A 26,705-nucleotide genomic window follows, 5' to 3' on the forward strand; every position below is an offset into this window, starting at 1 on the left:
AGCGATGACCTCGCATCCCACAGGACAGGGTCTGGGGGGGAAGGGGGAGATTGATCTTTTGGGAAGCCCCAGGAGCATTAGGGATGGGGGCAAAAAGGGGCTCTTGCGGGGTGGGATGCTCCTCCAAACGCCACCTCCTAGCACATAAATCGGGAAAAATAAAAAAATAGCGCTTTTCGAGGGCTGGAAAGGGGAGGGCGCCCATGGCTTTTGCCAGGGGGGAGCTTTCCAGGCTGTCTGCCAGGGAGGTGGGTGCTGCTGCCACCGAAGGGCTGGGGTTTGGTGGTGACAGCCAAAAATCACAGCTGGTGCAAGACCACCAATATCCAGCAACCCCCGGGCAGCCCCAGTTCAGGGGGGCAGTGCTGATGAGTTGTTTTCCCTCTTACAGAGCTGATGCTTAGAAGGAAGGGAAAAAAAAAAACCCAAACCAGTTTTGGGGCAGGAACAGAAACTCTCTTAGCACCCATCAAACCAGGGCTGAGCTTTGGTTACAACGTACTTCACAGACTCACAGAATCCCAGCATGGCGGGGGTTGGCAGGGCCCTCTGGGGATCCCCCAGCCCAACCCCCTGCCGAAGCAGGGTCACCCAGAGCAGGCTGCACAGCACCGCGGCCAGCCGGGGTTGGAATATCTCCAGAGAAGGAGACTGCACAGCCCCTCTGGGCAGCCTGGGCCAGGGCTCCATCACCCTCAGAGGGAAGAAGTTCTTCCTCATCTTCAGCTGGAACTTCCTCGGCTTCAGTTTGTGCCCGTTGCCCCTTGTCCTGTCGCTGGGCACCACTGAAAAGAGCTTGGCCCCGTCCTCCTGACCCCCACCCTGAACAGATTTATCGGCATTTCTAAGGTCCCCTCTCAGCCTTCTCTTCTCCAGGCTGAACAAGCCCAGCTCCCTCAGCCTCTCCTGGTAGGAGAGATGCTCCAGTCCCCTCATCATCCTTGTAGCCCTCCGCTGGACTCTCTCCAGTAGCTCCTCATCTTCCTTGAACTGGGGAGCCCAGCACTGGACACAGCACTGCAGATGGGGCCTCACAGGATGGCACGATCGGGCGTCCTCTCGGCTCCAGCCTCAGAAAAAACAGCCACGTGCGCCCGGTCTCAGAAAGAACGAGGATTGGAGCAAAAACCCCAGCACCACGACCCGTGTGACCCCGTACGCACCACCCGAAAGCCACAGCGCCTGCAGACTCTGGGTTTTGCAGGATGGGGGTAAGCGGCTGAGGACCTCAGCCAAATTTGGGGCGTCCTCGGTCCCACAGACCTCAAAAAAAAAAAAAGCATTTTCCCTTTTTCCTGGGAAAAGCATCTGGCACCATCCTGGGTTTGTCCTTTCCAAGGCACGAGTAATTCCTCCCTTTCCAAAGGGCTGTTGTAAAAAGCAGACTGACTGCGCGGATCCAGGGGAAATTTTATCCTTTGTAGCTCAAAAGGCAAATCAGAAATTGAGGAGAAATTTTGCATACAGCGCCTGACACAGCTCCAACCTTCCTGCCTCTGCCCTCCGAGGCTTTTTTTCCTGGCAAGCTGCTCGGGGACGATCATCCCCAACCCTCTCAGGGCTCGGAGGCTCCGCTCCCTTCGGCAAAGCTCCGATTTAAGCAGCTCTACGAGAGCTGCCTTCGGCTGAGGAAGAGCAGGACAGTCGCTTCTGTGTCTGGGATAGCTGCAGCACAGCGTTATTAGGGTGGTGAAACACTGGAACAGGCTGCCCAGAGAAGCTGTGGCTGCCCCCTCCCTGGCAGGGTTCAAGGCCAGGTTGGATGGAGCTCTGAGCACCCTGGTCTGGTGGAAGATGTCCCTGCTGATGGCAGGGGGGTTGGAACCAGATGATCTTTAAGGTCCCTTCCAACCCAAACCATTCTGTGATTCTATGATTCTAACTCACAGAGATTTCTGCAGAGTGAAACTTGCAGGAATCCTCACATACTGAAACATAAAGGGGTGGAAGAACTGAGAAAAGCCACCTTTCATTCTGGACTCCAGTCAGATATAAACACCTGTATTTGTTTTTATTAAGACAAGCTGCTTGACAACAGTGGAAATTTCTTCCAATTCACCAAATTATCAGTACAGAGCTCACGAAGTCGCCTTCTGGAGGCTTGAGCGGCTGAGGAGGAGAAGCCTCGCGCTCCCAGGGGCGGCTCTGAAATGGACGGAGCCTTCTTCACCTCAGTTCATCTGCGCTAGCAGCTCTTCAAGTTCGGGGCGAGACTTTAATCGGCTCTTGAAGTCGGCTTCTGTGTGCTGTGGAGGGAGGGGAAAAAACAAACCCTGAGCAAATCAGAATCACCTCTTGAGTACTTTTTGAAATCAAGAGGAGGACAAACCCTCTCCCAGAGAATCACTTGAGTGGAAAAAACAGAGACCTGAATGTCTACTGAAGCCAGGGAGTGGGAAGAGCCGGTGGAAAGCTGCTGCAGACCACGATCTTGCGGGCAGCTCAAGCTGGAAGCTGGTGGCAGAGCTCTGAGCCTCCCCTCTACAGGAGCAGCTGCTGGGGGTAAAGCACCGAGGGCAGAAAGCTTCCGGCAGCAAGCGAGCGTGGCAGCCACGGACACGCGTGGTCACCGCAAAGGCTCTAAAACTCGGCCTTGTGGGCTCCTCCTGAGGTGCCAAGTGCTTTGGGAAAGAGCGAACAGTGGCATCGCGCTCATGGCCAACTGGACACCTTCAGCTCTGCCACTGCTGATCACCGGAGCATCTGCTTCGCTAACGAGACTGGCCACTTTCTCCAGAACTTCTCAAGAGCACCCCAAAGCTTCGCTCTCTCTTCTCGACTGCGAGTTGCACGAAGCCGGCTTGGGTCCCTCCCCTGGGCTTCCTGCATCGGACTGCAGTGACTCTGCGAATGGCGCAATGTCACAGATCTCCCTCCAGAGAGAAAGCCATCAGCCAAAATCAAAAAAAAGAAATGGCAGCCCTAAGGCGGAGACTGGACTGCGACCAAAGCAGAGAAGATTACGGGACTCGGGAGACCTTCTCCTGTATTCCTTCTGGTTTTGCAGAGCTGAAGATAACTCAACATTCTTCAAAGGCCACTTCAGAAGCCACCTGTGATTTCATGTTTGAATTTACTATGCTGCCTTCCCTTTCCAGCTACGAAAATCTTTGAGTCCCTGAATGAAAAGGGCCTCCTGGGACTGTTTTATCCGAATGTAAAGTGACAGAAGCTTAAATAGCTCCTTATGCCTGGGCCACCGGTGAGTGGAGTTCTGTCCTAAGTCCTCAGCACCGAGAAAACTGTTGGGCCTCTCTGCAGAAAGCAAGCTGAATCCCTCCCAGCGCAAATTCCGTCAGAACAGGGCACAGCGTTTGCGTTTCCAGCCTCTGCCGGCTGCTCCATGAAGTTCCTGGCGATTCCCAGGTAAGAGGTGGGGAAGCACTGCTGAAGGAAAGCGTCCCCCTCCGAGTCGCAGGGAACCTGTGGCAGCAAAGGAAAGCACCTTGCAACCTGCCATCTCCTATAGATCTATAGGATTAGCGGGGCCAGTACCTTCTGTGGCACTAATTATCAGAGGCTAAATGGAAAATGAAACACTCATCAAGAATTAATGTTTTTTCACAGACCAAGCGAGGGCCTGGTTCGGGGAGATCCTGGGTATCCATAAGGCTAGAGGAGACAGCAGCCTCAGCACCGGCTCTGTATTTTCAAAGCAAATTCATGTCACGCATCGCATTTGCTTCCTAAATGCAAAGGCACTGGTAAAATTAACCATACCTCCTTCACTGACAGATGGACCCCTTCAGGCTGACTACTCTGAATAACTTCCAGGAGTATCGGAGCAAACGTCGAACTCAAACCGCTGATCTGCAAGAAGAAAGAAGAGCGCTGCAGGAACAGAACACCACACACAAAATGGACTCGTTATATTAACGGCAGAGGAAGAGAGTCCGCTTCGGCACGAGCCTGGGGCAGGCAATCACTTCATCAGAGCAGCACTCTGCTTCGTGCGCACGCCGCTCATACACAGCGCAGCCCAGAGCTCTCATTGCGGCACTCCTCGGTGAATATCGCGCTTCCCATCCCTGCCTGCGTCATCTCCTGCAGGTAAAGAGACCTGGCCACGCATGAAGACCTTCATTTCGGGGAGAGACTAACACAAAGGCTGCCACGGCAAAGCTGCAAGCCCCAGCGTCAGCCACACGTCAGCTCTCTCCAGTGGAAAAAGGCGACCTCTCGGTTTAAAATGCAATTCAGCAGAGGTTCAGCACACGGCAAGGGAACGCACTACAGACTAGCGAAAAGAAGCACCTATTGACCTCAACCCTGGACGCTTTTGAAGCTGGCCCTGGCACTGATGGGATTTTTAAATTTTCATCGAGTTTGTCCAATCATTCATCCTTAAACATGCCTTTTCCACCCCTTGTATGGAGTATTTTGCATAAAATGGGTATTAAATCTTCTGGCTGAAATACAGAACCTGGGAACCCCTCCTCTGCTTCTACGCTGTGAGTAGCCTTTAGCAAAAAATGTAATTAAACTTCTTTGTGCTTCAATTTACGCACAAATTACGCCTCTCATCTGTCCGAGGGACTTCACTCCAACTGTTCAGGGGTTCTGAGAGCCTGCGCTGCACGAGAGCCGCAGTGCTGTCAGCGAACACCAGCTCCTACCTGGACGACCCTCTGGTGGGTAGTGAGGACGGCATCCAGCTGCATCTTGGAACCTCGCTCCTCCAAGAACAGCACTTCGTTGGTTTTGGTGGGCATCGCGTAGCTGCAGGAACCACAGGGCAGTGCTTAGGACGGGGAGGACAGGCTCGCACTGCTTTACAGGAACGAACCAACCTCCAGCGGCAGAGAATGTGGAAGGAGATTAACTTTTCATGAGAAATTAATTATGCAAACAATGTATCTTGCAAATCAAGCACTGGCAGGAGCCGGGTGTTTTACTGGAAAGAGGTAAGGGAGCAGCTTGCGGCACTACTGCCAGCAAAAACCTGTTTCAGCTGCAAGCGCCAGCCGGAGAAGAGAGCTTTTAGCTTCTTCATAGTGGAAGGAGACCTTTAAAGCAACGTTTCTGATTTATTTTGTAACAGCCTGTCTGTTCTGATCGGGAACAGAGCTAAAACCCACTGCTGCAACGCACCACCAGAAGACATTATTTTCTGTGAATTTAACAGGAATTTAACGGTCAGGCACTGCATCAGATCCTGCCCTCCGGTGAGCGTCGCTCCAGAGACCTGGGCACCTCCATCTGCACAGCACCAATAACAACCCGCTGCACCCTACTGCCCACGTTTTACCCTGGAAATTCCGCTCTGAAAGGGTAAAGAATTTCCTTCTGTGCACACTGAGCTCTGCACACCAAGTCCAGCCTCAGAGGGCACAAGTCTGACACGAGGTAGTAACGCTTTACCCTGGAAGTGCTATCAACAGTCTCAGGCTGCGGGATTTCTCTGCAAATGTTTTCCAGCGCGTTGCTGCCGACAGAATTCGAATTTCTTAGCGTCGCCGGGCATCCCTCTCGAAACAAGCACCTATCACTCACCGATGTGTCAGTTTTTAGTGCAGTTTGGTGCAAAAGACACCACTGAGAGACCACAAGCGACTGATCTGTGGGCACAGCGTTTCAGATCCACGGCTGACAGTTCAGCTAAGCGGATGAACATAAAGAAAACAATTTTTCACAGCATCACAGAATGGTCGGGGTTGGCAGGGCCCTCTGGGGATCACCCAGCCCAACCCCCTGCCCAAGCAGGGTCACCCAGAGCAGGCTACACAGCACCGCGGCCAGCCGGGGTTGGAATATCTCCAGAGAAGGAGGCTCCACAGCCCCTCTGGGCAGCCTGGGCCAGGGCTCCGTCACCCTCAGAGGGAAGAAGTTCTTCCTCAGGTTCAGCTGGAACTTCCTCAGCTTCAGTTTGTGCCCGATGCCCCTTGTCCTGTCACTGGGCACCACTGAAAAGAGCTTGGCCCCGTCCTCCTGACACCCACCCTGAAGATATTTGTAAGTATATATTAGGTCCTCTCTCAGCCTTCTCTTCTCCAGGCTGAACAAGCCCAGCTCCCTCAGCCTCTCCTCGTAGCAGAGATGCTCCAGTCCCCTCACCATCCTCGTAGCCCTCCGCTGGACTCTCTCCAGTAGCTCCTCTTCTTTCTTTTTCATAGGTTTAATCAGCACGACCAGGAACGAGCATTTACACTCAGAGGTACAGTTACAGGTACGCATTTTAGACAATCACCATGAAGCGTTTTTACTGCCTTGTGGCAACGCAGCGCTTCTCCCAGTGACTACAGCTCCTTGGGTGCAGTGCAGGCAGCACCGAGCTGCATCACGCTCCCCAGACTCACTAAAACCAACAAAGCTGCTCTCAGGGTACACCTGCTTCGGAGATCTAGTGTGCAACTGCAGCATCCTCTGCTACTGAACTAAAGCAGCGGGTGGCTCTCCCACAGTCGTCAGGGGCTTCCCAAGCTCATTCTAGCTTGCACAATCATTATCACTTGCTTACTGCAAGCAGAGCCTGGGTGAAACACTATAAAGAAAAAAACAGCAGCAAAAGTCAGCAATACTTAAGCCTACATCCCCGGGCTCAGCACCCACAGGCTTAAGCCTTTTTCTCAAAGGAATGAAAAGTGGCAGCTATTTTATTGCTTGAGATCTGTTCAGTCAGTGCCTGAACAACTCCACTTCAGCCTCCCTTATACGAATAAAGCACTCAAAACCGTACAGACACACAAAAACACCAGGCAGATGACAGAAGATTTGGATTTCCACATGGGAATCCAGCAGGGAGATCAGATTACGGCCTCGTCTGCAAGGCAGCGTCATCCCCGAGCCTCACGCGGCCCAACGCAACGCGATGGCGAGGGACGACAAACGCAGAGCCGCGCTCCTCGTACCTTTCATTCACTTTAACGGCGAGGCGGTTGCAGAGTTTATGCACGTACTGAGCAAAATGCTCCACGAGACACATGTCATAGGAAGTCATCTGGATGTTGACATCTCCGTACTCATATTCGGTCCCAACATTTATCTCTTTCATCTGCACTTTCTCCTTTCTCTTCTTAGGAGGCTGTATTAAAAAAAAAAAAAAAGGGAGGAAAAAACAGAAACCATTACCTGTTTTGAACAAGGCTGGAAATAAAAACCATTGAGTCTTGCCCACACAGGAGACCACGCTAGGGTACTCTCTTCCTACAAAGGTTTGCTGAACTATGGTGAACATATCCCAGCCCATCTGTGCTCCCTCTCCCTGACTACAGAACCGGGATGACATTATCTTGACAGATGTTCTCGAGTTGAGCAGTTCAGTTCTTGGATGGCAGCACCGCAGAAGTCACACAGAAAATACATGCATGCCATGATTAAATTCTTCCAGAAGAAACCGAGGAGGAGGAAACAAACTGCTTTTTGTTTCAGTTCCTGCCTTCGAGGCAGCTGTCCAGATGAGTTGTTGTTTCCTCCTTCCACAAAAACTGTCGTCTTTCCAAATTGCAGGGAACGTAAAAAGTTTAAATGCAAATAAGACCTGATCACAATATTCCACAATAATTTGAAGTTGGGGCGTTAAATTCAGCATCAGGAAGAGACTCCTTCCTCCCAGAACTACTCAGTAACTTAAACAAGAACGAACCGGACAAAAGAATGCATTTATGCAGTGCTGTGAGCGGGTACTTCATGCGACATAACACTCTCTACCGAGAAAAGCAGCAGTAAACCACATAATCCCTTTTTAATACGATTCCTCTGCTACAGAATTAATAATGCCAACATTTAAATCAGACTTTAAAAAGATGGGTCAGCTAAAAGCAAGCACAGAGGGGAGTTCTTAAGCCTACCTCCTTCGGGAGCAGGTATTTAAACCTCCCAATGCCATGCGTAGGACGGGACTTGTAGTGTCTGTGGCAGCTCACGAGTGCATCACCTTCAAATCAAAGCAGAGCAAACACGTTTTCGGCTGCGTGGCAGAGAGCCCTTCTTCTAACAGACATACACAGGCGCTTCGAGAGCCCCACACCCACACCGGGGGCACGAGTTTGTCCTCGGTTCTTTGACAGAAGGCAAAGGCAGGCTGAGGCTCCGGCCGATCTCTGCCCCACGCAGGCAGCCTGCGCACCACAGCAAGAGTCTTACAATTCACAGTTGGTGACGGTGAACAACAAATAAGGGAGGAAGAGATTAAAAGTGACTCATTTCCCCGGTGAATTCTCAATCAAACCAACAAAAAAACAATGAAACAAAGACAGACTTGTCAGCACCAGTGGATGGCGAGGATACCGACGAAACATCACATCTGCCTCCTCTTCTGTGACAGCAGCGATGCTGCTACGATGGATCTGAGCCCCACTTAATTTCAAATCCAGCCCTGTTCAAATATTCATGTGCTAGGAAGCCAAATCAAAACGGCACCAGCTTTTATTTGTACTTCCTTCTCCAGGGTAAAATGAAACCCTCCATAACCCTCATTTTAACAAACGAAGCTCAGAGCAGCAGAGAGAACCTGAACAGCAAGGATCGCAGCCACTCAGTTACACTTCGCCTCCACAGCAAAATCAAATTCTATTTTAAATTGTAACAGTGGACTCCACCACCTGAATAAATGTTAAAGTGGGACCTCACAGGGGTGCAAGTCCCTTCCTGGACATTAATATAATGAATGGTATCCAGCTGGTGTCACTCCCCAGCGTAACATCATGACTAGGAGTACCTGCTAAACCAGGAACAGGGAAACAGAAGAAAAGGCTAAGAAAAAAGCTATGAAATTGGAAAAACATCCGCTGAGGGTATTTAACCAGTCCAAAATTGGCTAAAAAAATTTTAAAAGGAGACACAAACTCTGCAATATGTAATATTTATTGGGGACAAATGAAGATTTGCCTTGCATCGGATTAATAAGAGGCCTCACCTGCAGCACACAGACGGCTTTCTCTGGGTGTTGCTGCTCTGTAGGAAACAAGACAATCATGAAAAGCTCTGATTTCACCCACCTGTGGAAACACAACCTATCTGGCCAATCTCCTTGAACAAAGGCTCATGCCCCAAGCCCCTCAGACACAGACAGATCCCATCAGCAGAGACTTTCTCTCCTTCACACCATACAGCCCCTTCAGTTCCCAGACATCTGCTGAAAGTCTTCCCTCCACAATTAAAAGATTTTCCTTGGCAAAAAGACTTTTTGATTTGTCATGTATGTTTTCGGACACTGTAAAAGCGACCGAGTGTTTTCAATGCCTTATAGGGTGTTTTACTTACTGGCTTTGATTTCAGACCACTCACCTGCCCAGCACAAACACCTGCTTTAGCAACGCTCCCTTCTGCGAGCACAGCACCTGCAACCAGCCACCACGGTCAAAATGCAAACAGCATGGCAGACACTCAGTGAGTTTTCACCAGTGCTTGCCCAAATACAGCCACCAAAACAACACCTGAGGCCCTCTGAATGTACCAATAACCCTCCCAATCTCTCCAGGGCCTCCAGCCACTGTCAAGCCCCACAATACCACTGCAACACGGAGGAATGGGATGGAGGAGGAGGAAGATGATGACTGCAATAACCTTTTCTTGCACCCCCTCGTTTTGCTTCAGGATCCAAGCTGGGGTGGGAGGCTCTCCTCCTCTCGGTTACAGATCATACTCATCCCTCGCACCGTCCCACGGCCTCCAGGTTACAACAGCCGCGCGAACAGCCTTCGTGCTCGTTCCAGCTCCACAGAGGGAGGGAAACGCAGCTCACCCATCCCCAAGGCAGCGCCAAGCAAAGAGCTTTGCTGTCACCACAACCCTGGCAGGCAGGAGCTGCATCACGTGTGGGGATAATTACCAACGTCCCCAAAGAGTGACCAGAGGGACAGGGAGGACCAGGGATCGGACGGTCCCTGAAGCCAGTGACCAGGCTGTCACGGGCCCTGTGTCACTGGGTGATCCCTGGCGGCCTGAGGAAGGGTGTGGGTGGATCGAGAACTGGCTGAATGGCAGAGCTCAGAGGGCTGTCATCAGCGGCGCTGAGTCTAGTTGGAGGCCGGTAACTACTGGTGTTCCTCAGGGGTCAGTACTGGGCTCAGTCTTGTTCAACTTCTTCATCAACGACCTGGATGAAGAGTTAGAGTGGACCCTCAGCCAGTTTGCCGATGACACCAAACTGGGAGGAGTGGTGGATACACCAGCAGGCTGTGCTGCCATTCAGCGTGACCTGGACAGGCTGGAGAGCTGGGCAGAGAGAAACCTGATGAGGTTCAACAAGGGCAGGGGCAGGGTCCTGCACCTGGGGAGGAACAACCCCAGGCACCAGTACAGGCTGGGGCTGACCTGCTGGAGAGCAGCTCTGTGGAGAGGGACTGGGAGTGCTGGTGGATGACAGGGTGACCAAGAGCCAGCAGCGTGCCCTAGGTGCCAAGAAGGCCAGTGGGATCCTGGGGTGCATTAGGAGGAGTGTGGCCAGCAGGTCGAGGGAGGTTGTCCTTCCCCTCTGCTCTGCCCTGGTGAGGCCCCATCTGGAGTACTGTGTCCAGTGCTGGGCTCCCCACTTCAAGAAAGATGAGGAGCTACTGGAGAGAGTCCAGTGGAGGGCTACAAGGATGAGGAGGGGACTGGAGCATCTCTTCTACGAGGAGAGGCTGAGGGAACTGGGCTTGTTCAGCCTGGAGAAGAGAAGGCTGAGAGGGGACCTTAGAAATGCCAATAAATATCTGCAGGGTGGGGGTCAGGAGGACTGGGCCAGACTCTTTCCTGTGGTACTCAGTGACAGGACAAGCGGCAACGGGCACAAACTGAAGCCGAGGAAGTTCCAGCTGAAGACGAGGAAGAACTTCTTCCCTCTGAGGGTGATGGAGCCCTGGCCCAGGCTGCCCAGAGGGGCTGTAGAGTCTCCTTCTCTGGAGATATTCCAACCCCAGCTGGACGCAGTCCTGTGCAGCCTGCTCTGGGTGACCCTGCTTCGGCAGGGGGTTGGGCTGGGTGACCCACAGAGGTCCCTGCCAACCCCGACCATTCTGTGATTCTGTGATCCCTGGCCCAGGTACACAAGGGTAGGTGACCCAGTGCACTCAGAGTCAGGCCAGTGTCCCCCCAAAAGACACAGCCCCCCCTCCGCCCCGAATCCAGGGCAGGGCCTGCGTGTCCCCCCCCGCCCCCGACTCCCCACTACCACGCCCAGGCCTGACCCTCCCGACCCCAGTCCCAGAACCAGGCCCCCGGTGCCCGAGCCTGTCCGTGTCACCCCCCCACTCTCCCGTCCTCCCCCGCTACCCAGCCCAGTGTCCCCAGCGCCGGTCTCGACCCGCCGCTACCTTCGCCAAGGCCGCGCTCATCCCCGCGCCCGGGCCGGAGCCGCGTCCGTCCCTCAAAGCGTTCCCCCGCCCGGGTCCCCGCGACTCCCGCCCCCGCGTTCCGCCCCCCGGGGGGAACCGGCAATTCTTTGGACAACCCGCCCTCGCTGCTCGCAGGGCCCCGGTTTGCTGAAGGACGGGTGGGCAGGGCGGTAATGGCGGACTGCTTGACCCCGTCCCCCCCCCACCGGGGCCGCCTCACGGAGCGGACGTGGCAACAGCCCCGCGGCGCACCCAACCGTGCGCCCAGCGCCGCCAACCCTGCTCGGCCGCGGACCGCTCCCCGCCCGCTCCTCGCACGCTGATTGGCCGTCCGCCGCCGTCCATCGGCGGCCATGTTGAGCGTGGCGACGCGGCTGTGGTGCGGCCGCCATCTTGAGTGCGGCCTGGCCTGCGGCGGCCATGTCAGGGCTGTGAGGGGGAGCGGGCGTGGAGGACGGCCGGGGCCGGGCAGGGCCGAGGCATCGGCGTTGCGGATCCCTCAGGCGGCTCACGTTGTCCCCGCTGGCTGAGGGATAGAGGCGGGGAGCCAGCGGGGGCTCAGCAGGCCCCTGCTCCAGCCTGGGGACAGGCCCGGTGGGGTGTGAGGGCGCCGAGGGTCGGTCTGGGTGTGCAGGCCTGAAGCAGGGCCAGAGGATTCGGTGCTAAACCTGCGTGGTTTGGCCACGAACACTGCAAAGGGGTTATTTTGCGGTTGCAGAGGCAGGGCTGGACCTTAACCTGCAGTCAGCAGCCGTGTGTTTGTCCGGGGTTGGCTGTGTCCGTGCTGGCAGGCCGCCACATGCCTTTGAAATGAAGGATTGTGTCATGGTGAGGTGTTCGGGCTCCACGGCAGGCACGGTTTAGGCTTGTGGGGGAAGCAAAGCCAAACTCTTCTTTCAGCAACCAGCTGCTCCCTCTGAGGATGGGGTGAATCCTGCCTTACTGCCAGCATTTTGATCTCAGGACATTTTAGGTGGGAAGACTTGCAGGAAGGATGGACGGGCAGGGACCTCCCCAATTTGCAGCAATTTGTTCCCAGTGGGAGCGGAGGTGGGCAAGGGGCTCTGCCTGGCAGGCCAGGGTGGGAAGAGTTGGGCGCTGCGTAGCCTTTCACCACCTGAACCTGGCAGTGTGGACTTGGCTTAGGAAAACGCATCCCTTTGCAAACTGTCCCCTCCTGTCTTTTCCACCTTCCTCTTCTTCACCAGGCCATCTCTCAACACAAACTTTCATTTCTCCTAGGCTATTGTCCACTCCTTTCCTGTCTGGCCCCAGTTTACCCCTTCTGGGTAAGCCCTTCAGCAAGGGCTGGCAGAGGTGATGCTCGAGCGATTTGCGGCCTACGCAGAAAGCTGTTGTAGGCTCCCTGCCCCTTCTCCATCTGCTCTCTATTGTGCTGTCTGGAGGAGTGAAGCGGTCCTGGGAGAGTTGAGATCCAGCCCTGAAAGTCTCCCATTTCTTTTTGGACCTGTGTGATTACAAAAAACATTCAGAAAGCTTTTAAAAATAACCTAGAAGAAAACCTCTGACATCTGTGTCTCCTACCTTCTGCAGCTCTTCTCAGGGCCGTGCCTAAGGCCTGCAGGAATTAGCAGGATGATGGATCTCTCCTGGCTTGAGCGAGTGCGGGCAGGTCCCTCAACTGCTTTGTCTTGAAAGCCTCATCCCTATCCACTGCCAGCCCCGCGGGCTGAAGCCTCTTTGGCAGGCGATGCAGGAGTGTTTCCTTCTCCCAGTGCGAAGAGACAGAATCCCAGCATGGCAGGGGGTGGAAGGGACTCCTGGGGATCCCCCAGTCCAACCCGCTGCCGAAGCAGGGTCACCCAGAGCAGGCTGCACAGCACCGCGGCCAGCCGGGGTTGGAATATCTCCAGAGAAGGAGACTCCACAGCCCCTCTGGGCATCCTGGGCCAGGGCTCCATCACCCTCAGAGGGAAGAAGTTCTTCCTCGTCTTCAGCTGGAACTTCCTCGGCTTCAGTTTGTGCCCGTTGCCCCTTGTCCTCTTGCTGGGCACCACTGAGAAGCATCTGTCCCCGTGGCCCTGACACCCACCCTGCAGATATTTATCAGCATTTCTAAGGTCCCCTCTCGGCCTTCTCTTCTCCAGGCTGAACAAGCCCAGCTCCCTCAGCCTCTCCTCGTAGGAGAGATGCTCCAGTCCCCTCCTCATTCTCGTAGCCCTCCGCTGGACTCTTTCCAGTAGCTCCTCATCTCTCTTGAACTGGGGAGCCCAGAACTGGACACAACACTGCAGATGGGGCCTCACCAGGGCAGAGCAGAGGGGGAGGAGAACCTCCCTCGACTTGCTGGCCACACTCTTCTCAATGCACCGCAGGATACCATAACGCTGATCCCGAGCAGAGCTTTGGTAATAAAAATAATTGTTACCAAGAGTCGAGAGTTCTGCCTGACTTGTTTTCCCTGGGATCAGTGGGAAAGATCCCCGAATCCATACTGACACATAAACAAGGACAATATATATATTTAAAATTATGGTTGAATTGTTTGAGCCGGTCTGGATTCCATTTCCCTGTGGTGTAGGAGAGCAGCCACACGACTGGTGCCACAGCAAGGGGAAAGCGCTCCCAAGTCGCGGGTGCAAAGCTGAAGGTGAGCTCCAGCTCATATCTTTATTAAAACTTATTTAAATTTAATCACCTTATTAAAGACACATTTTCCCTTTCAGTTCACTGGCAGTTCAAGGCCTGGGAAAAAAAAAAACCAAAACCTCGGAGAAGCAGTTAATCATGCTGAGGGAGTACAAATGAAATGATCAAAAATAGAAAGCGTAGACCGTTTGGTTTTCAAAACGCCGTCTGTTTCTGTGCCTGGGTTGCGCGCGCTGGTAGGGGTGAGGCTCACGTCTGAGAACAAGGTCCCCGGAGCGGGGAGGTTCAACGAGCGTTTCCGTTCACCAGGCAGAGACGGAGCACGGAGACCGTGGCTGGAGACACCGAACAAAGGACGTTCACGGCCAAGGTGACCTACCTGCAGGCAAATCCTTGCCGAGAGCCTGTGCCCCCTTCGGCTGCAGGGACCATTTATAAATCCAGGACAGGGGGTCATGTGGAGGTGGAATAAGATTAGTTTCAACCCATGATCTTTTTCAAAGAAGAGACAAAGAGTTGGTGCGTGGTGTTCCCTGTAGCGGAAGAGACACCGTGCTGAGACATAGCCCTCAGGCCTTGGAGGGGAAGGTGTTGAGGTGTGAGAGGGCACGAGAGAACAAAATTCACTGGCAGCAGCTATGTTCATGGGGACTAAATCACAGAATCCCAGAATCCCAGCATGGCAGGGGGTTGGAAGGGACCTCTGGGGATCCCCCAGTCCAACCCCCTGCTGAAGCAGGGTCACCCAGAGCAGGCTGCACAGGGCCACATCCAGCCAGGGTTTGAGTATCTCCAGAGAAGGAGACTCCACAGCCCCTCTGGGCAGCCTGGGCCAGGGCTCCGTCACCCTCAGAGGGAAGAATTTCTTCCTCGTCTTCAGGTGGAACTTCCTCTGCTTCAGTTTGCGCCCGTTGCTCCTTGTCCTGTCGCTGGACACCACTGAGAAGCATCTGTCCCCATGCTCCTGACACCCACCCTGAAGAGATTTATCAGCATTTCTAAGGTCCCCTCTCAGCCTTCTCTTCTCCAGGCTGAACAAGCCCAGCTCCCTCAGCCTCTCCTCGTAGCAGAGATGCTCCAGTCCCCTCCTCATCCTCGTAGCCCTCCGCTGGACTCTCTCCAGTAGCTCCTCATCTTTCTTGAGCTGGGGAGCCCAGCACTGGACACACGGTCATTTCCCTGACCGTCAGAGCAGGAGCAATCTCCCAGATGGGGAAATGGTGGAAAACTGACCCATTTGCAGGTGGAAAATACCCTGTGGAGCATATCGTTGAGTGGATCACAGGAGATTGCATCAACATCAACGTAAACACAACGGTGGGGCAGGAGCTGCAGACCCCGAGGGCTCCATCGCTGAGCATGTTCTCGTTTCGGGCGGCGAAACTGGGATATTCTTGTGCGCAGCAGGCGATGACCCTGGCAGCTGAAGCCCGGGGCGGGGTGAGCGCTTCTGAAAATCACGTTTTCCGTTCAAATTCAAGCAAGGGAGTATCGAGCGGTGCAGGTTTGCACCAGCGTGGGAGAGGAGCGAGCGAGGCTGTGTGGACGAGAGACATCCCGAAGGTTGAAACAGGAGCGGCCACGATGCTGCTGGGAGCCTCCTCATCTGCTGAACCGCGAGGGCAAGCTGAGAAAAACGGGGAGAAACGGGCAAAAAGTAGCTAAAGGGAGGGCAGGCCCTCCAGCGGGGTTCTTTCCTGTCTGCCAGGTGGGGAGGGAGCACCGAGCCGTTTCTGAACGACAGCCGCTGCGGAAGGGTGACATGGAAAACGTCACCCCGCGGTGAGGGATCTCCCAGGGACACCACGGAGAGAGTGTCCCCAAGGAGATGCTCCTCCGAAAGGAACATCTGTAGCGGTTTAGGGCTAGGCCTTTTGGTCATCAGGACTTTGGTTGTTCCTCGCAGCGTTGAGATCCCTCCCCCCTTCCCCCTCGCAGCTCAGCGAGGTCATCAGGAAACGCGCGCAGCCATCGTTAGGCTCCAGAGTGAACCCCCCCCCCCCAGGCAGAAGCCGGCAAGCCGCGCCCCCTCCCGCATCGCCCCGCCCCTCCCGCGCTGATTGGCCCCGCTGCGGACGGAGTGGGCGGGGCGCGCCGTGCGGCTGCGGGGCGGGGCGGCGCGCGTGCGCAGCGGAGCGCGCGGCCGCGGCGTGAGGCGGCGGGGAAGGAGCCGGGCCCTGAGGGGAGCGGCGGCGGCGGGCAGAGCTCACCCGACCGGCTGCGCCTTGCACCGGGGCTGCGCGCCCGGCCCCGCGCCGCTGCCCGTCGCCTTCGCCTCAGAGCGGTGTAGCGGAGGGGGGGGGGGGCGTTGGGCAGGCGGAAAGGAAGCGAAGGAGAAGCGGTCGCGGAGTCCCGCCGCAGGGGAGCGGAGCGAGCCCGGGGCGGCGGCGGCGGAGGAGGCTCCTCCATCATGTCGGCGGGCGGGGACTTCGGCAACCCGCTGCGGAAATTCAAGCTGGTGTTCCTGGGCGAGCAGAGCGGTGAGTCACCGCCCGGCCCCGGCTCGGGTCTCCCTCGCACGGCGGCGGCGGGGCGGGCTCCTCTCTTCCCCCCCCCGCCCTCACCGCGGCGGACCCACCCTTGAGGGGCCGGGGTCGCGCCTGAGGGGATCCCCCCTCCCCCATCCTACGGGGCCGTACCCCGACGTTGTGAGGGGAAAAGGGGGCCTCCGGGGGGTGGGGGGGCTGCCTCTGCCTTGCGGTCGCCGCTGCTTCGGTGATGGGTGTGGGGGGGGAACGAGGAAGGGTTTATCTATGGCTCCAAAATCCCAAAACCCCACCGCCCCACCTGCAGAAGCAGCTGCTGATTCATTTGATCCCGGCTGCTCTGGTTTTTTTGGGTGGCAGGGGTCTCAATCCCCGGTGTTTTCTATGCAAACAGAGCATTTATCGAAAATGGAGTTCTGGTCTTGGCAAAGTGGGACCCAACGCTTTAAATACTGAATTCAGTCAGTGAGATTGTGCTCCCTGTCTTTGGAAAAAAAAACAAACACAACCCCAAAAAATAACCCACCACCCAAACTATGTCTCCTCCCTCCTCAGTAGAAGGCCTCTCTCTCCAGCACTGCCTTTCAAATCTTTCACTTCGGAGAGTTTTCTGAGAAAATGCCCGTTTGTCGGATGCTTTGTGTAATCCGGGTCCGATACGGAGTGATCTTTGACATCATGGGTAGGTGCAAAATATGCTCTGTCTCAGGGCGGGGTATTTGCTCCCTCAGCCACCTTTGGTCTCTATGTGGCAGGAGATGATGAAATAGTAGTTGTCTTCCCCCCCCCCCCCCCCCCCCCCCAAATAATGACTTACATCTTGGTCTTTCCTCACTTATATGTAGATGAGATTGGTGATAAGGCTGCTATTAAGATGTATTTACCTATACATTGGCGGTTTCCTTTAGTCTGGTCCTTCCTTTTTTTTTTTTCCCTCTTCATATTAGGGATTCAGGGAGCACAAGTTCAACTTGGCTATTTTTATTTATTTTTTTTTTTAAGTCACCTGATCTGCTTGGTGAGGTGCTGTTTGGCCAGCCATTTTATGAGGATTTTGGAACCAGGGTTCTGTGTAGAAGATGCTGGGCGATTTGTTTGTTTTTTTCCCCGAGGTATTTGATAACAGCAATCTGAAGTATTAGCTATGTGTTTGCAGAATGCTTGGGTGCTTTGACTGTATTTCTGATTTCACAAAGCTTTTTGAATACCTTCATGGAAGGTTGTAGCACCTGGTGCAGATCTTAAATCTCAGCATGGAGCTTACACGTGGATTTCTTGTCTATCTGCTGTAGCAGGCATAACGTCAGATATCTGCTTCCTCCAGTCTTGTCATCTTTTTTTTTTTTTTCCTCTCAGCTAATCATCTGTGTTTATGCTGGAAGGTTTTAAATAATCCCTGTTCCTAGCATCAAATCTAGGGAGGAGAAAAGGGGTTTTATGGGTATAGCGTGGCAAAATGCTCCTAACTAAATATACATCTCACTGCAACCGCTGTCTTGGCTGTGGCTTATGGATGGATTCAAGCTGATTTGAATCTCGCTGGTTAGGGCCCGGCTAGCAGCTGCGGTGTGGGTTTCAGCCCTGCCTTTGTCTCGGATCCCGGGCGCTGACTCCCTGGCTGGTCTGCGCCGAACCCGGTGCGAAACGTGGTGATGTCGACGGCAGCGGAGCCCTCGGTGTGTCCACGCAGCCCACGGGTGCTGCAGCGTGGGCATGCTCTGATACGGTGCTCGGGTGATTCTCCTCTGTGGTGGAGAAACGGCTTTTTTCTGAATTCGGCTCGAATCGCTTCAGATACTGCTGTCATGATGTCATTCTGTGCAATTTTTTTACTGTCCAAAGGGTGAATAGCTCCCATTGCAAATGGCTCCTGGAAGAATAAACGTCCTTCTTCCATAGGATAGAAATAATTACGGAAGCATCTCTGATGCTGCAAAGGGAGTTTGAGTGGGTTTTACTTACACGTAGCTCCCTTTGTCATTCTTTATTTTGAAGGTTAAGGGAAATGTAGAAATAAAGTTTTTATAATAGCAGCTTTCATAAATGAGAAGATCTTTGTGCAACTGTTGCGCTGGATTGCTGCATTCGCCTCCTGTTTAGCTAAAAGGTTGTCTGCCCTGTTGGAAGGCCAGAATTAAAGATACCCTACTGCTGCTGGTAGGGAGGCTGAATGCTGCTGTTTCATTTACATTCAGAGACTTCAGAATGACAAATGAAATGTTACAAAGAGCTACAATGTTGATCAGCTGCCTCAGCAACCGAAGCTGGCTAATATCAGACCTTCTGTGCCAACTGCATACCGTCTCTTCAACAAATGTGTTTGCTATGGCTAAGAAATTCTGAGCTGGAGTTGGTTACTGTGCAGGCTTTACAGCCCTTCCATGCCACTGTGTGAGCAAAGACAGTGTCATTCCATGTGAGATCTGGAAGCATCTCTAGATGTTTGATTCTTATTTGAAAGTGGGATTGCACAGTGGATGCAGTCTGTGATGTAATTTTTTTTTCTTTTTTTTTTTTCCTGCTGGTGTCTCAGCCATATTGTGGGAGTTTAATGCCGTATACCTAGGCGTTCGTGTGGACTGCAGTGATTCTTCCTAGTTACACCATTCATCACTAGCTGCAGATTCTCTTTCCTATGCTAAGATGCAGATTTATTTTTTTTTAAAAGCCCCTTCTTTCCCTGCTCCCCCAAATCTTCTTGTCTCCAGTGTCCATTACTCGCATTGTCTGCCTTTTCTGCCTTCATTGCGCCAACTCCTGGAGCGCTCGGTGCCGCGGCGAGCGAGCTGACACACCGCTGCAGCTCTCTGTCCGTGGGTCCTGGTCGGTCAGCGGTGGTGGTGTGTCTTGGCTAAATGACATCAGGTCACTCACGGCTCCTGACAGGATTTTACTGCAAGTCATTGCCTCTCAGGAGCAATATGGATGTTGTGTCCCCCACGCCCCTCCCCAGCCGAGCCTGGATACTTGCCGCATGTACGGTGGATTCATCACGAGCCTGCAATATAATCCCTGCCCAGCTAGAAGAAGCTTCTCTTTCTTTCTCTCATTCTTTTTTAACTTGTAGTACAAGGATATAGCATTGGGTGGCTAGCAAGAAGGCAACTTCACCAGCGCTTGCCTTAATTGAATTACTTTTCTCAATGATTGAAGATTATACAGAGTTTAACAGTTTTAAATATGCTAATCTTTACTGAAAAGGCAGAGAGAGCTCTGTGCTGAGGGATTAGATAGACCTATTGGGTGGGGGCGGAGTATGCTTCTTACTGGCTTTGATCTTGTTTTATCAGCTGATTTTCATCAGTCCTATGCCTCAAGTTTAAGAAATTCCAATTTCTGGGTCACATTGGTTAGTGTACATATCACCTGTGTTACAGGGTAGCTTGCAGTAAATATGGTATACATTAAAATATTAATAAAATCTTTAGTTTTATCTTGCATATGAGCACCTCTCCTACTTAATACATCAATTTTTTTTTTTTGGTTGAGTGGGCAGAACTGAATGCTGGGGCACCACAACAGAAATATTCTTTCATTACGTGAGTTTATGCTGCAGCTTTTATTGGTGACCAGGTTTGAAGGGCATGAATATGTACAGAAAGCAAAATAAGTCCCTGTTGGCTCTTTCTGCTGGCATTTCTATACTGCATAAGATCTTAAAAATGTAAATTTTTTCTAATTTGCTTTATCAGCAACTGAGATTTTTAATATTGAAAAAACAGATAAATACAATATAAGAACTTGAGGAATATAACTGTTTGGAACCCACTAATGAACTATACTGTTGTATAACAATGTTGGTACAGGCACTGCTGAGCGGTGTGATGTGTCAGATAACTGGAGAACTGCAGGTGGTTTGCGTGTAACACGAAGCTGACTTAACACTGGTGACAGTTCAGCCTGTTTGCAGAGACTGACATGCCTGGGCAACTTCAAACTCCTTGCTTTATGAGAAGGTCTGCTGTTACATGCTCCAGAGAGCTACTAACTTGTCCCACCGGTGGTTTAAAATCTTATCCCCTTCTCTCCTGCTATTTTCCTAGTGTCTTGTTTGTTGTGTGGCTGGGTCTTCAGATACTTGAGTTTATATTTGGACTATATGCATTTTCCACAAGTCATTGAACTTAAATTTCTTGGGTACATCTGGAGGCTGAATATTGTCCTGGTTCTTTCTCTTCTCCATCTCTGAAATAGCCCTTCCCATAGCAACGTTTGGAAGAAACATGTCAGACTTGGAGAAAAAGACTGAAATGTTTTGTGGTGCCTGTTCTCATGGTGCCTCTTGATCCCTATCTATTTGTGGAAGCCTCTGAAGGAGCCAGATCTCTCCTTCAAAGGAAGAATAACTATGCTTTTCGGCACTATGGTGTGTTTTTCTGCCTGTATCTGAGAAATAATTTGTGGACTCGGAAGGAAACGATCTTCTTATCCCTTGATTTAAAGTGATGGATTTTATATCTGCGGTTTTTGGGGTGTTTGGTGGTACTTGGCACGCGGTCCAGGTTCTACCAAGCTGATGTCAAGGCTTTTGCTGAAACTGTAAAGGGGACTGAGGGAGAAACAAAGGTGAGGAACCTCATCTGAGCCCATGGAAGCAGATCTAGTGTTTGGAAATGATCAAAGTCAACAGCTGTCAGCCGTTCTTCTTGACTTCACTGATCATTAAAAGTCTGTCTTCTGTAACCAGTTTGTGAGGAAGTAGCTACCTTCCTATTTACCTGATAATTTAGTCCAGGTGTTTAGAGGCATTTGTTGTGTTCATGCATGGACAAGTACCTGTTGTATACACTGCTGATTTAAAAAAAAGAAACTAAACTAATGAACCAAAACAAGAAAACAAAAACTCTCAATGATTGGAAACATGGCTCAGAAAAATGGAATTTTGCTGTCTCGATGTGAACACAATCAGGTTTTCTGAGACAGCCTCCACAACTCACCTGTGCGGCGTGTAACCAGCAAGAACAGTTAACCTGTGACAGAAAAATGTTTCTGGAAGGGTATGGGAGCTCTGAGGCATCTCTTCACAGAACCCCAGAATCCCAGCATGGCAGGGGTTGGAAGGGCCCTCTGGGGATCCCCCAGCCCAACCCCCTGCCAAAGCAGGGTCACCCAGAGCAGGCTGCACAGCACCGCGGCCAGCTGGGGTTGCAATATCTCCAGAGAAGGAGACTCCCCAGCCCCTCTGGGCAGCCTGGGCCAGGGCTCCGTCACCCTCAGAGGGAAGAAGTTCTTCCTCATGTTCAGCTGGAACTTCCTCTGCTCCAGTTTGTGCCCGTTGCCCTTGTCCTGTCACTGGGCACCACTGGAAAGAGTCTGACCCCATCCCCCTGACCCCCACCCTGCAGATATTTATCAGCATTTCTAAGGTCCCCTCTCAGCCTTCTCTTCTCCAGGCTGAACAAGCCCAGCTCCCTCAGCCTCTCCTCGTAGGAGAGATGCTCCAGTCCCCTCATCATCTCTGTAGCCCCTCTTCTGATATGGAGCGGGACAGGACAAGACTAAAAGCACTTTTTTGAAAATGAACTGACGTAATCAGAATGCTTATGAGTTTGACGAATTAGTGTAAATTATTTACGGAAGTAGTCTAAATGAAAAAAGTGTGGAAGGAGTCTGAATGAAAAATGTGTGTCTCGGCAACCAAACAGCAGTCAAAGTACGGACTGGCAGTGAAAGTAGAATTTTTTAGGTCTGTTTTCTTGATTTATTTACTGAGCTTGCACAGAGTTGAAAAGCTAAATGGGTTCTTTGTTTTCCCCTCAGCATAAAACAAACTCATCTGGCTCTGATATATTGAAGAGCCTAGGGAGAGCGAACAATTGAATCAATTACTTTACATCAGATGTTTTCTTCCTACGTTCAAAAATTGTTGGGCTAAATATGTTTTAGATTATTTGAGTAATATTAACTGATAAAATTGGACTTTTGGTGCTTTTCAGTACTTTAACTTTTACCCAAATGCAGTTTAGTGCATCATGGAGAAAAACTGCTAATCTGGGAAGCAAATATTATGTGGAACTAGATCTAAATAAATGCCTTTCACCTACATGAACTATGTAATGGTGCAGCAAATGTGTGTGTGTGTGGTTATGTATGTATCTTACACTTGGAAAATACAAAATTTAGGGCAAAGACCATACGGAGTGGTGTGATCGTTCTGAGATGGAGATCTCTCGTTGGTTGTCAACCCGGAAAAACACCAACTTAAGGAAACAACCAACTTTAAATGCAAAGCAGGATCAAAATTCGGAGTTGAAGTAGAAAGTGTTCTTACTCCTGATGTTGCGTGCAACTGAATGTGATTATAAAACAGACGCCCGAAACCTCTCCTTACGTGGACCTATTTTTTGCGTGCCACCGAGTTCTTGAGCCCCTTGCTTGTTTCTGGCTGCCTCCCATTGAGCCTGTCAAACAGAGTTCAGTCTTCGAATCAGAAAGGAAGTCCTTATTCAGCCATACAGCACAATAGTGCCGTTTGTTTAATTTGACTTTTTAGAACAAGGGTGTAACTTTCCTTTTTTGTTCCCTGTTAGCACGTTGTTTCTGCTGGACTGCTGTAAAGCGTGATGAGTCAGTGCTGCCAGAATGCCGGTGCCCGATTTCCCGATCCACTGTATGGTCTGAAAAGGCTTCTCAGACTTCTGGTGTACCCAGTGTGATGTTTAGTTACGGTGTGCACAAGGGAGGCCAAGGAATACACTATGTAATGTCCTGAAGTTTGACTTTTGAAGAATTTTTACAAAGCTAAACACAAAATCCTTGAAACTCCTGGTAGTGATGAGAACCAGTTAAAAAAGAGCGTGTGCTCCAAAGTCCCTTTACTTCTCCTACAGCATTTTTTGTCCGTGTTGCAACTTCCTCCTTTAGTTCCATCACAAGGACCAGAACTGGAAATGCCTCTCTGCTGCGCTGGAGCCTAACTGGTAGCTCTGCGGGTGAATCCTGCTTGACCTTGGCTACTTTCACGAGCGCAGGTGCACACCGATACCTTCCATTTTCATGCGCAGAGTTGGGGCATACTGCTAAGAGCTGCCATGACTTGACTAGCTCCCAGTATCCCCTGGAGATGCCACCCAGCTATTCTGAGATTTGCAGGCTCGTAGTGTTCTCTCATCCAGACATGTGTAGGTGTCATCAACACACAGAGTTAAGGCTTTGGTTTAAATCTAAAGCGTATTTGCCCAGAACTGGAAGAGCTGGGAAGAAATATTGGAGCAGTGCTGGTGACCAGGTAGCTATTTGTCTTTAGAAGTGGCCAGAACCAGCTGCGCCAGTGGAAGGTGTGGGTAAACCTGCGAATGAGACAACGTTCTTAACTTTCACGTGGTCCTTTTTATGTCTTGAATTGTGACCACTTAAACCTCTGTGCTATTAACATTTGTGACCATAGAAATGAATGCCATTTATCCTGCTAAGTGATGTTTTTTTAATGATTTGCTTCTAGGAGAGCAATCGGCAGTTGCTGCAGGAAAAAAACCACTCCAACATTTCTGTAATTAATGCAGAGGCCAGTTTATTCCATTCCTCTGAATGCTTCCTGCTATGCTTCCTGTACTTGCCTCTGCCTAGGTTTGAATTACAGCCGGTTCATTTTCTTAACATTCTTGATACGTGCATCACAAAGGGAAGGGAAATTAAATCTAGACTAGATGCGTAGCTAAAAGGAGAGGGTCCCTTGGAGGGTGCGGTCTCACTGGCACAGCTCCAAGCAGTGGCTGGTGCAGGACTGACAAGATCACTCTCAGTGTGATCTCTGCCAGGGGGTCTGAGTAGCTGCTGCTGGAGTCAGGGAGAGTGAATCCCTGGTAAGCGGTCGAGAGTTTGGCCCTGCAGAGGCTCTGAAGCTGCCTGTGCAGAAATGGGCAGGCAGCATTGTATTCATCTGAGTGCAGAAGCGTTTCTCTGCAGCTCCTAGGGCCAGGCACTTCCATTTGTTTTAATGAAGATGCTGCCTTCTCTAGGAGTAGAAAAATATTCTCTCATTACCGACTCTGTCCTCTTCTGCTGGCACGGAAATGGCCGTGAGAAACCTTACTTGTCAGTGAAGGGAGGATTTCATTTTTATGTATGGCCTGACAGAAGGAACGCTTAGCAGAGGAGTCTGAACTAGATGGGCGATTGAATCATCCAGTGGATGTCTGAGGTGGCAGAGGAAATGGAGAAAGCAAAATTTATTGTAAGTGCTACAAGCAAAAGCATAGCGTGCACGCAGAGATCGATAAATCTTGGTGAGAGCAGCGTGAGCTCAGAACCAGGGTAGAGGGCATTCGGTTAGAAATGCAGGTAAGTGGAGAACGTTTGATGTTGGAACAGCAACCGAATCTGCAGGTAATGTTTCCTGATGGATGTGGTCAGTATTGTGAAAGTAGATGAACAGGGCTTAACTTTCATGTATGACAGAATTAATTGGCAGTGAAACAGTGTGCTGCAGTTTGTTCTCTTTCCAAGGAAGTTCTGACCCCTTCTTGACTTTACTGGGCAGCAGTAGGCAGGTCCTCGTGCTAGAGGTTTGCTGTCTTATTTGTCTTGTCTATATTATCTGATTTTTATCTTTTTTTTTCTTCCCTTCTCCTGGTTTCAGATTGATGCGTTTGCTGCTGAAGCAGGTTTTGAGTATTGCGTCCTTGGCTCGCTCAAAATGGCTGAAAATCACTTGTGTCTGCATAAAAGCTAGGATGGCTTTACTAAAGCTGAGCTTCTGCTGCTCGCTTGGATAAAGCCGCAGGAGAATCTTTCAGCGTAGCAGCTGAACACAGCAGAAGGAGGCTCAAATTAAAATGACTGAAGAAGGTTGGAGTTTGGTGTATCATCTCAAGGAAATCCTAAGCTTTTATATTTTGCATTTCTTCCTGACCTCGGAATGCCTCATGAAGAGGTTTTCTCAGGGTGGGTCTCCTGTAGCTGCTTGTTTCCAGGCCCACCCCCTGGTTCAGGTTCTTCTATTTCATTCTCAGCTTTCGAAGCTTCCTCTCAATATCAGTTCTTTATAAATTCAGTTTGTAATTGTGTTGCTATTCTTTCTCTTCTTCCAACTTACCATTTTTTTTCCTAGGTGAGTTATCTTTTGCCTTTTTTGCTGAGTAGTCACTGGAGTGGCTTTTATCCGCCATCGTGCAGTTAACTTTGTGAGCATAATTCTTTTCCACTTTTTTATTTTTATTTGCTCTTAAACCTCGGTGTGACTGGGAGAAGGGGGTAGGTTTTTTTCCTAAAACTGTGTGAACAGTAGGCAGATCAAAAGCTTGTGCCCCATAAAACTTACCTCTTTATTTGGATGCTGTAGTGTAATAGCAGACTTGAAAAAAGCTTTTCCCAGGGAAAGTGTCACAATCTTGTAATCGTCTGCTGCTTTGGTGTTAAAAAATTGGTTTTGCCCCCTCTCTGTTCAAGAGTGCAGAGGGCTGATAGGTTGCTGGTGTTAATATCTGTGGGCTTGGTGGACTGTTTATGCTGTCACAGCAAGTAATTTCCAGTTAAATACAGTCTTGGCCTTAGGAATTCTACAATTACGCTTAAAAATACAAGAGGGATTCCTTTTTCCCCCTCTTCTCTGGAAGACAGCTGGGTTTTCTCCCAATCATTAAGCTGCAGAATATATAGTAAACTCAAGAGGAACCTTGTGCTAATTACTACATGCATTCCCTCCAGTAAGTCCTGACATCTAGAGAAAAGTCTCCTTATGGATTTGTGTGGATGATGTTTTAAGCAGTTGTTGTAATCTACACAAGACTTGCACAGCTAAGAATGAGCCAAAGACTCGAGCTCTGGCTTTGCCTGCTTGGTTTCAGGTTGAATTGAGCCTTGTTGTTCGCCGCGTGTCACAACTGGGAACCGTGCGCCTTGGAAGGTGGAGGAGCTACGTACCCTTGGGTAGGGGCATCTCTGGAGCCAGGGTCCCAAGAAGAGCAAAGGCTTCCTGGCTGTACCTCTTGGAAGGTGGAGGAGGGGAAGAAGTGTCTTACATTAGATGTTTTTAAGGAGTTTCAAAACAGCTCTGTGCTTTTCGTCCTGATTTGATGCTTCTCAAATGCGTGCCTAAAATACCTGACTCAAGAATCTGCTTTTACGTTGTATCTCTGTGCTGCTTTGATGTCTCTAGATAATTCCTCACTGCCACCACCAGCAACACAGTGGAAGAAGATAGCAACCAGGTGTCATGTAGTATTTACTGGTCTTGGAGGCAGCTCTTTTATGCATCTAAATAGCAGAAAAAATGACCTTCTGTGTTGGTAGTATGTCTTTGAGGTCCTCGAAGAATGCCGTGGCGTACTTAAAGCTGGTTTTGTAGGTGTCCATCCTGAAGACCCAAAATTACCTTCTGTGCATGTTTATGGAAGGAATTGCTACAGTTAGAAAC

At 51.1% G+C, this 26,705-nt stretch overlaps 2 protein-coding genes across 4 annotated transcripts in view; one reads left to right on the forward strand and one right to left on the reverse strand.

Annotated features, from left to right (window-relative positions):
• Positions 1-1,992: 1,992 nt before the first annotated feature.
• LOC142360742 (large ribosomal subunit protein mL48-like) lies at positions 1,993-11,339 on the reverse strand. The gene is made up of 8 exons (XM_075415270.1): positions 11,235-11,339; positions 9,226-9,278; positions 8,855-8,892; positions 7,788-7,873; positions 6,849-7,021; positions 4,617-4,719; positions 3,721-3,810; positions 1,993-2,246 (listed from the first exon to the last, which is right to left on the reverse strand). The coding sequence occupies exons 1-8, from the start codon at positions 11,253-11,255 to the stop codon at positions 2,172-2,174; spliced, it is 639 nt and encodes a 212-aa protein (XP_075271385.1). The 5' UTR covers positions 11,256-11,339; the 3' UTR covers positions 1,993-2,171.
• A 4,669-nt stretch (positions 11,340-16,008) lies between these two features.
• The window catches only part of RAB6A (RAB6A, member RAS oncogene family), a 71,665-nt gene continuing 60,968 nt past the window's right edge, over positions 16,009-26,705 (forward strand). Inside the window, exon 1 of one of the 3 annotated variants that reach the window (XM_075415309.1) lies at positions 16,009-16,345. In XM_075415309.1, coding sequence (XP_075271424.1) covers positions 16,276-16,345 — 70 coding nt within the window. In that variant the 5' untranslated portion in view covers positions 16,009-16,275. The remainder of the gene's footprint in view (positions 16,346-26,705) is intronic. The other 2 variants (XM_075415303.1, XM_075415294.1) reach the window with 2 other exon arrangements.

The sequence above is a fragment of the Opisthocomus hoazin genome, chromosome 1 (assembly GCF_030867145.1).
Source record: "Opisthocomus hoazin isolate bOpiHoa1 chromosome 1, bOpiHoa1.hap1, whole genome shotgun sequence".
NCBI lineage: Eukaryota > Metazoa > Chordata > Aves > Opisthocomiformes > Opisthocomidae > Opisthocomus > Opisthocomus hoazin.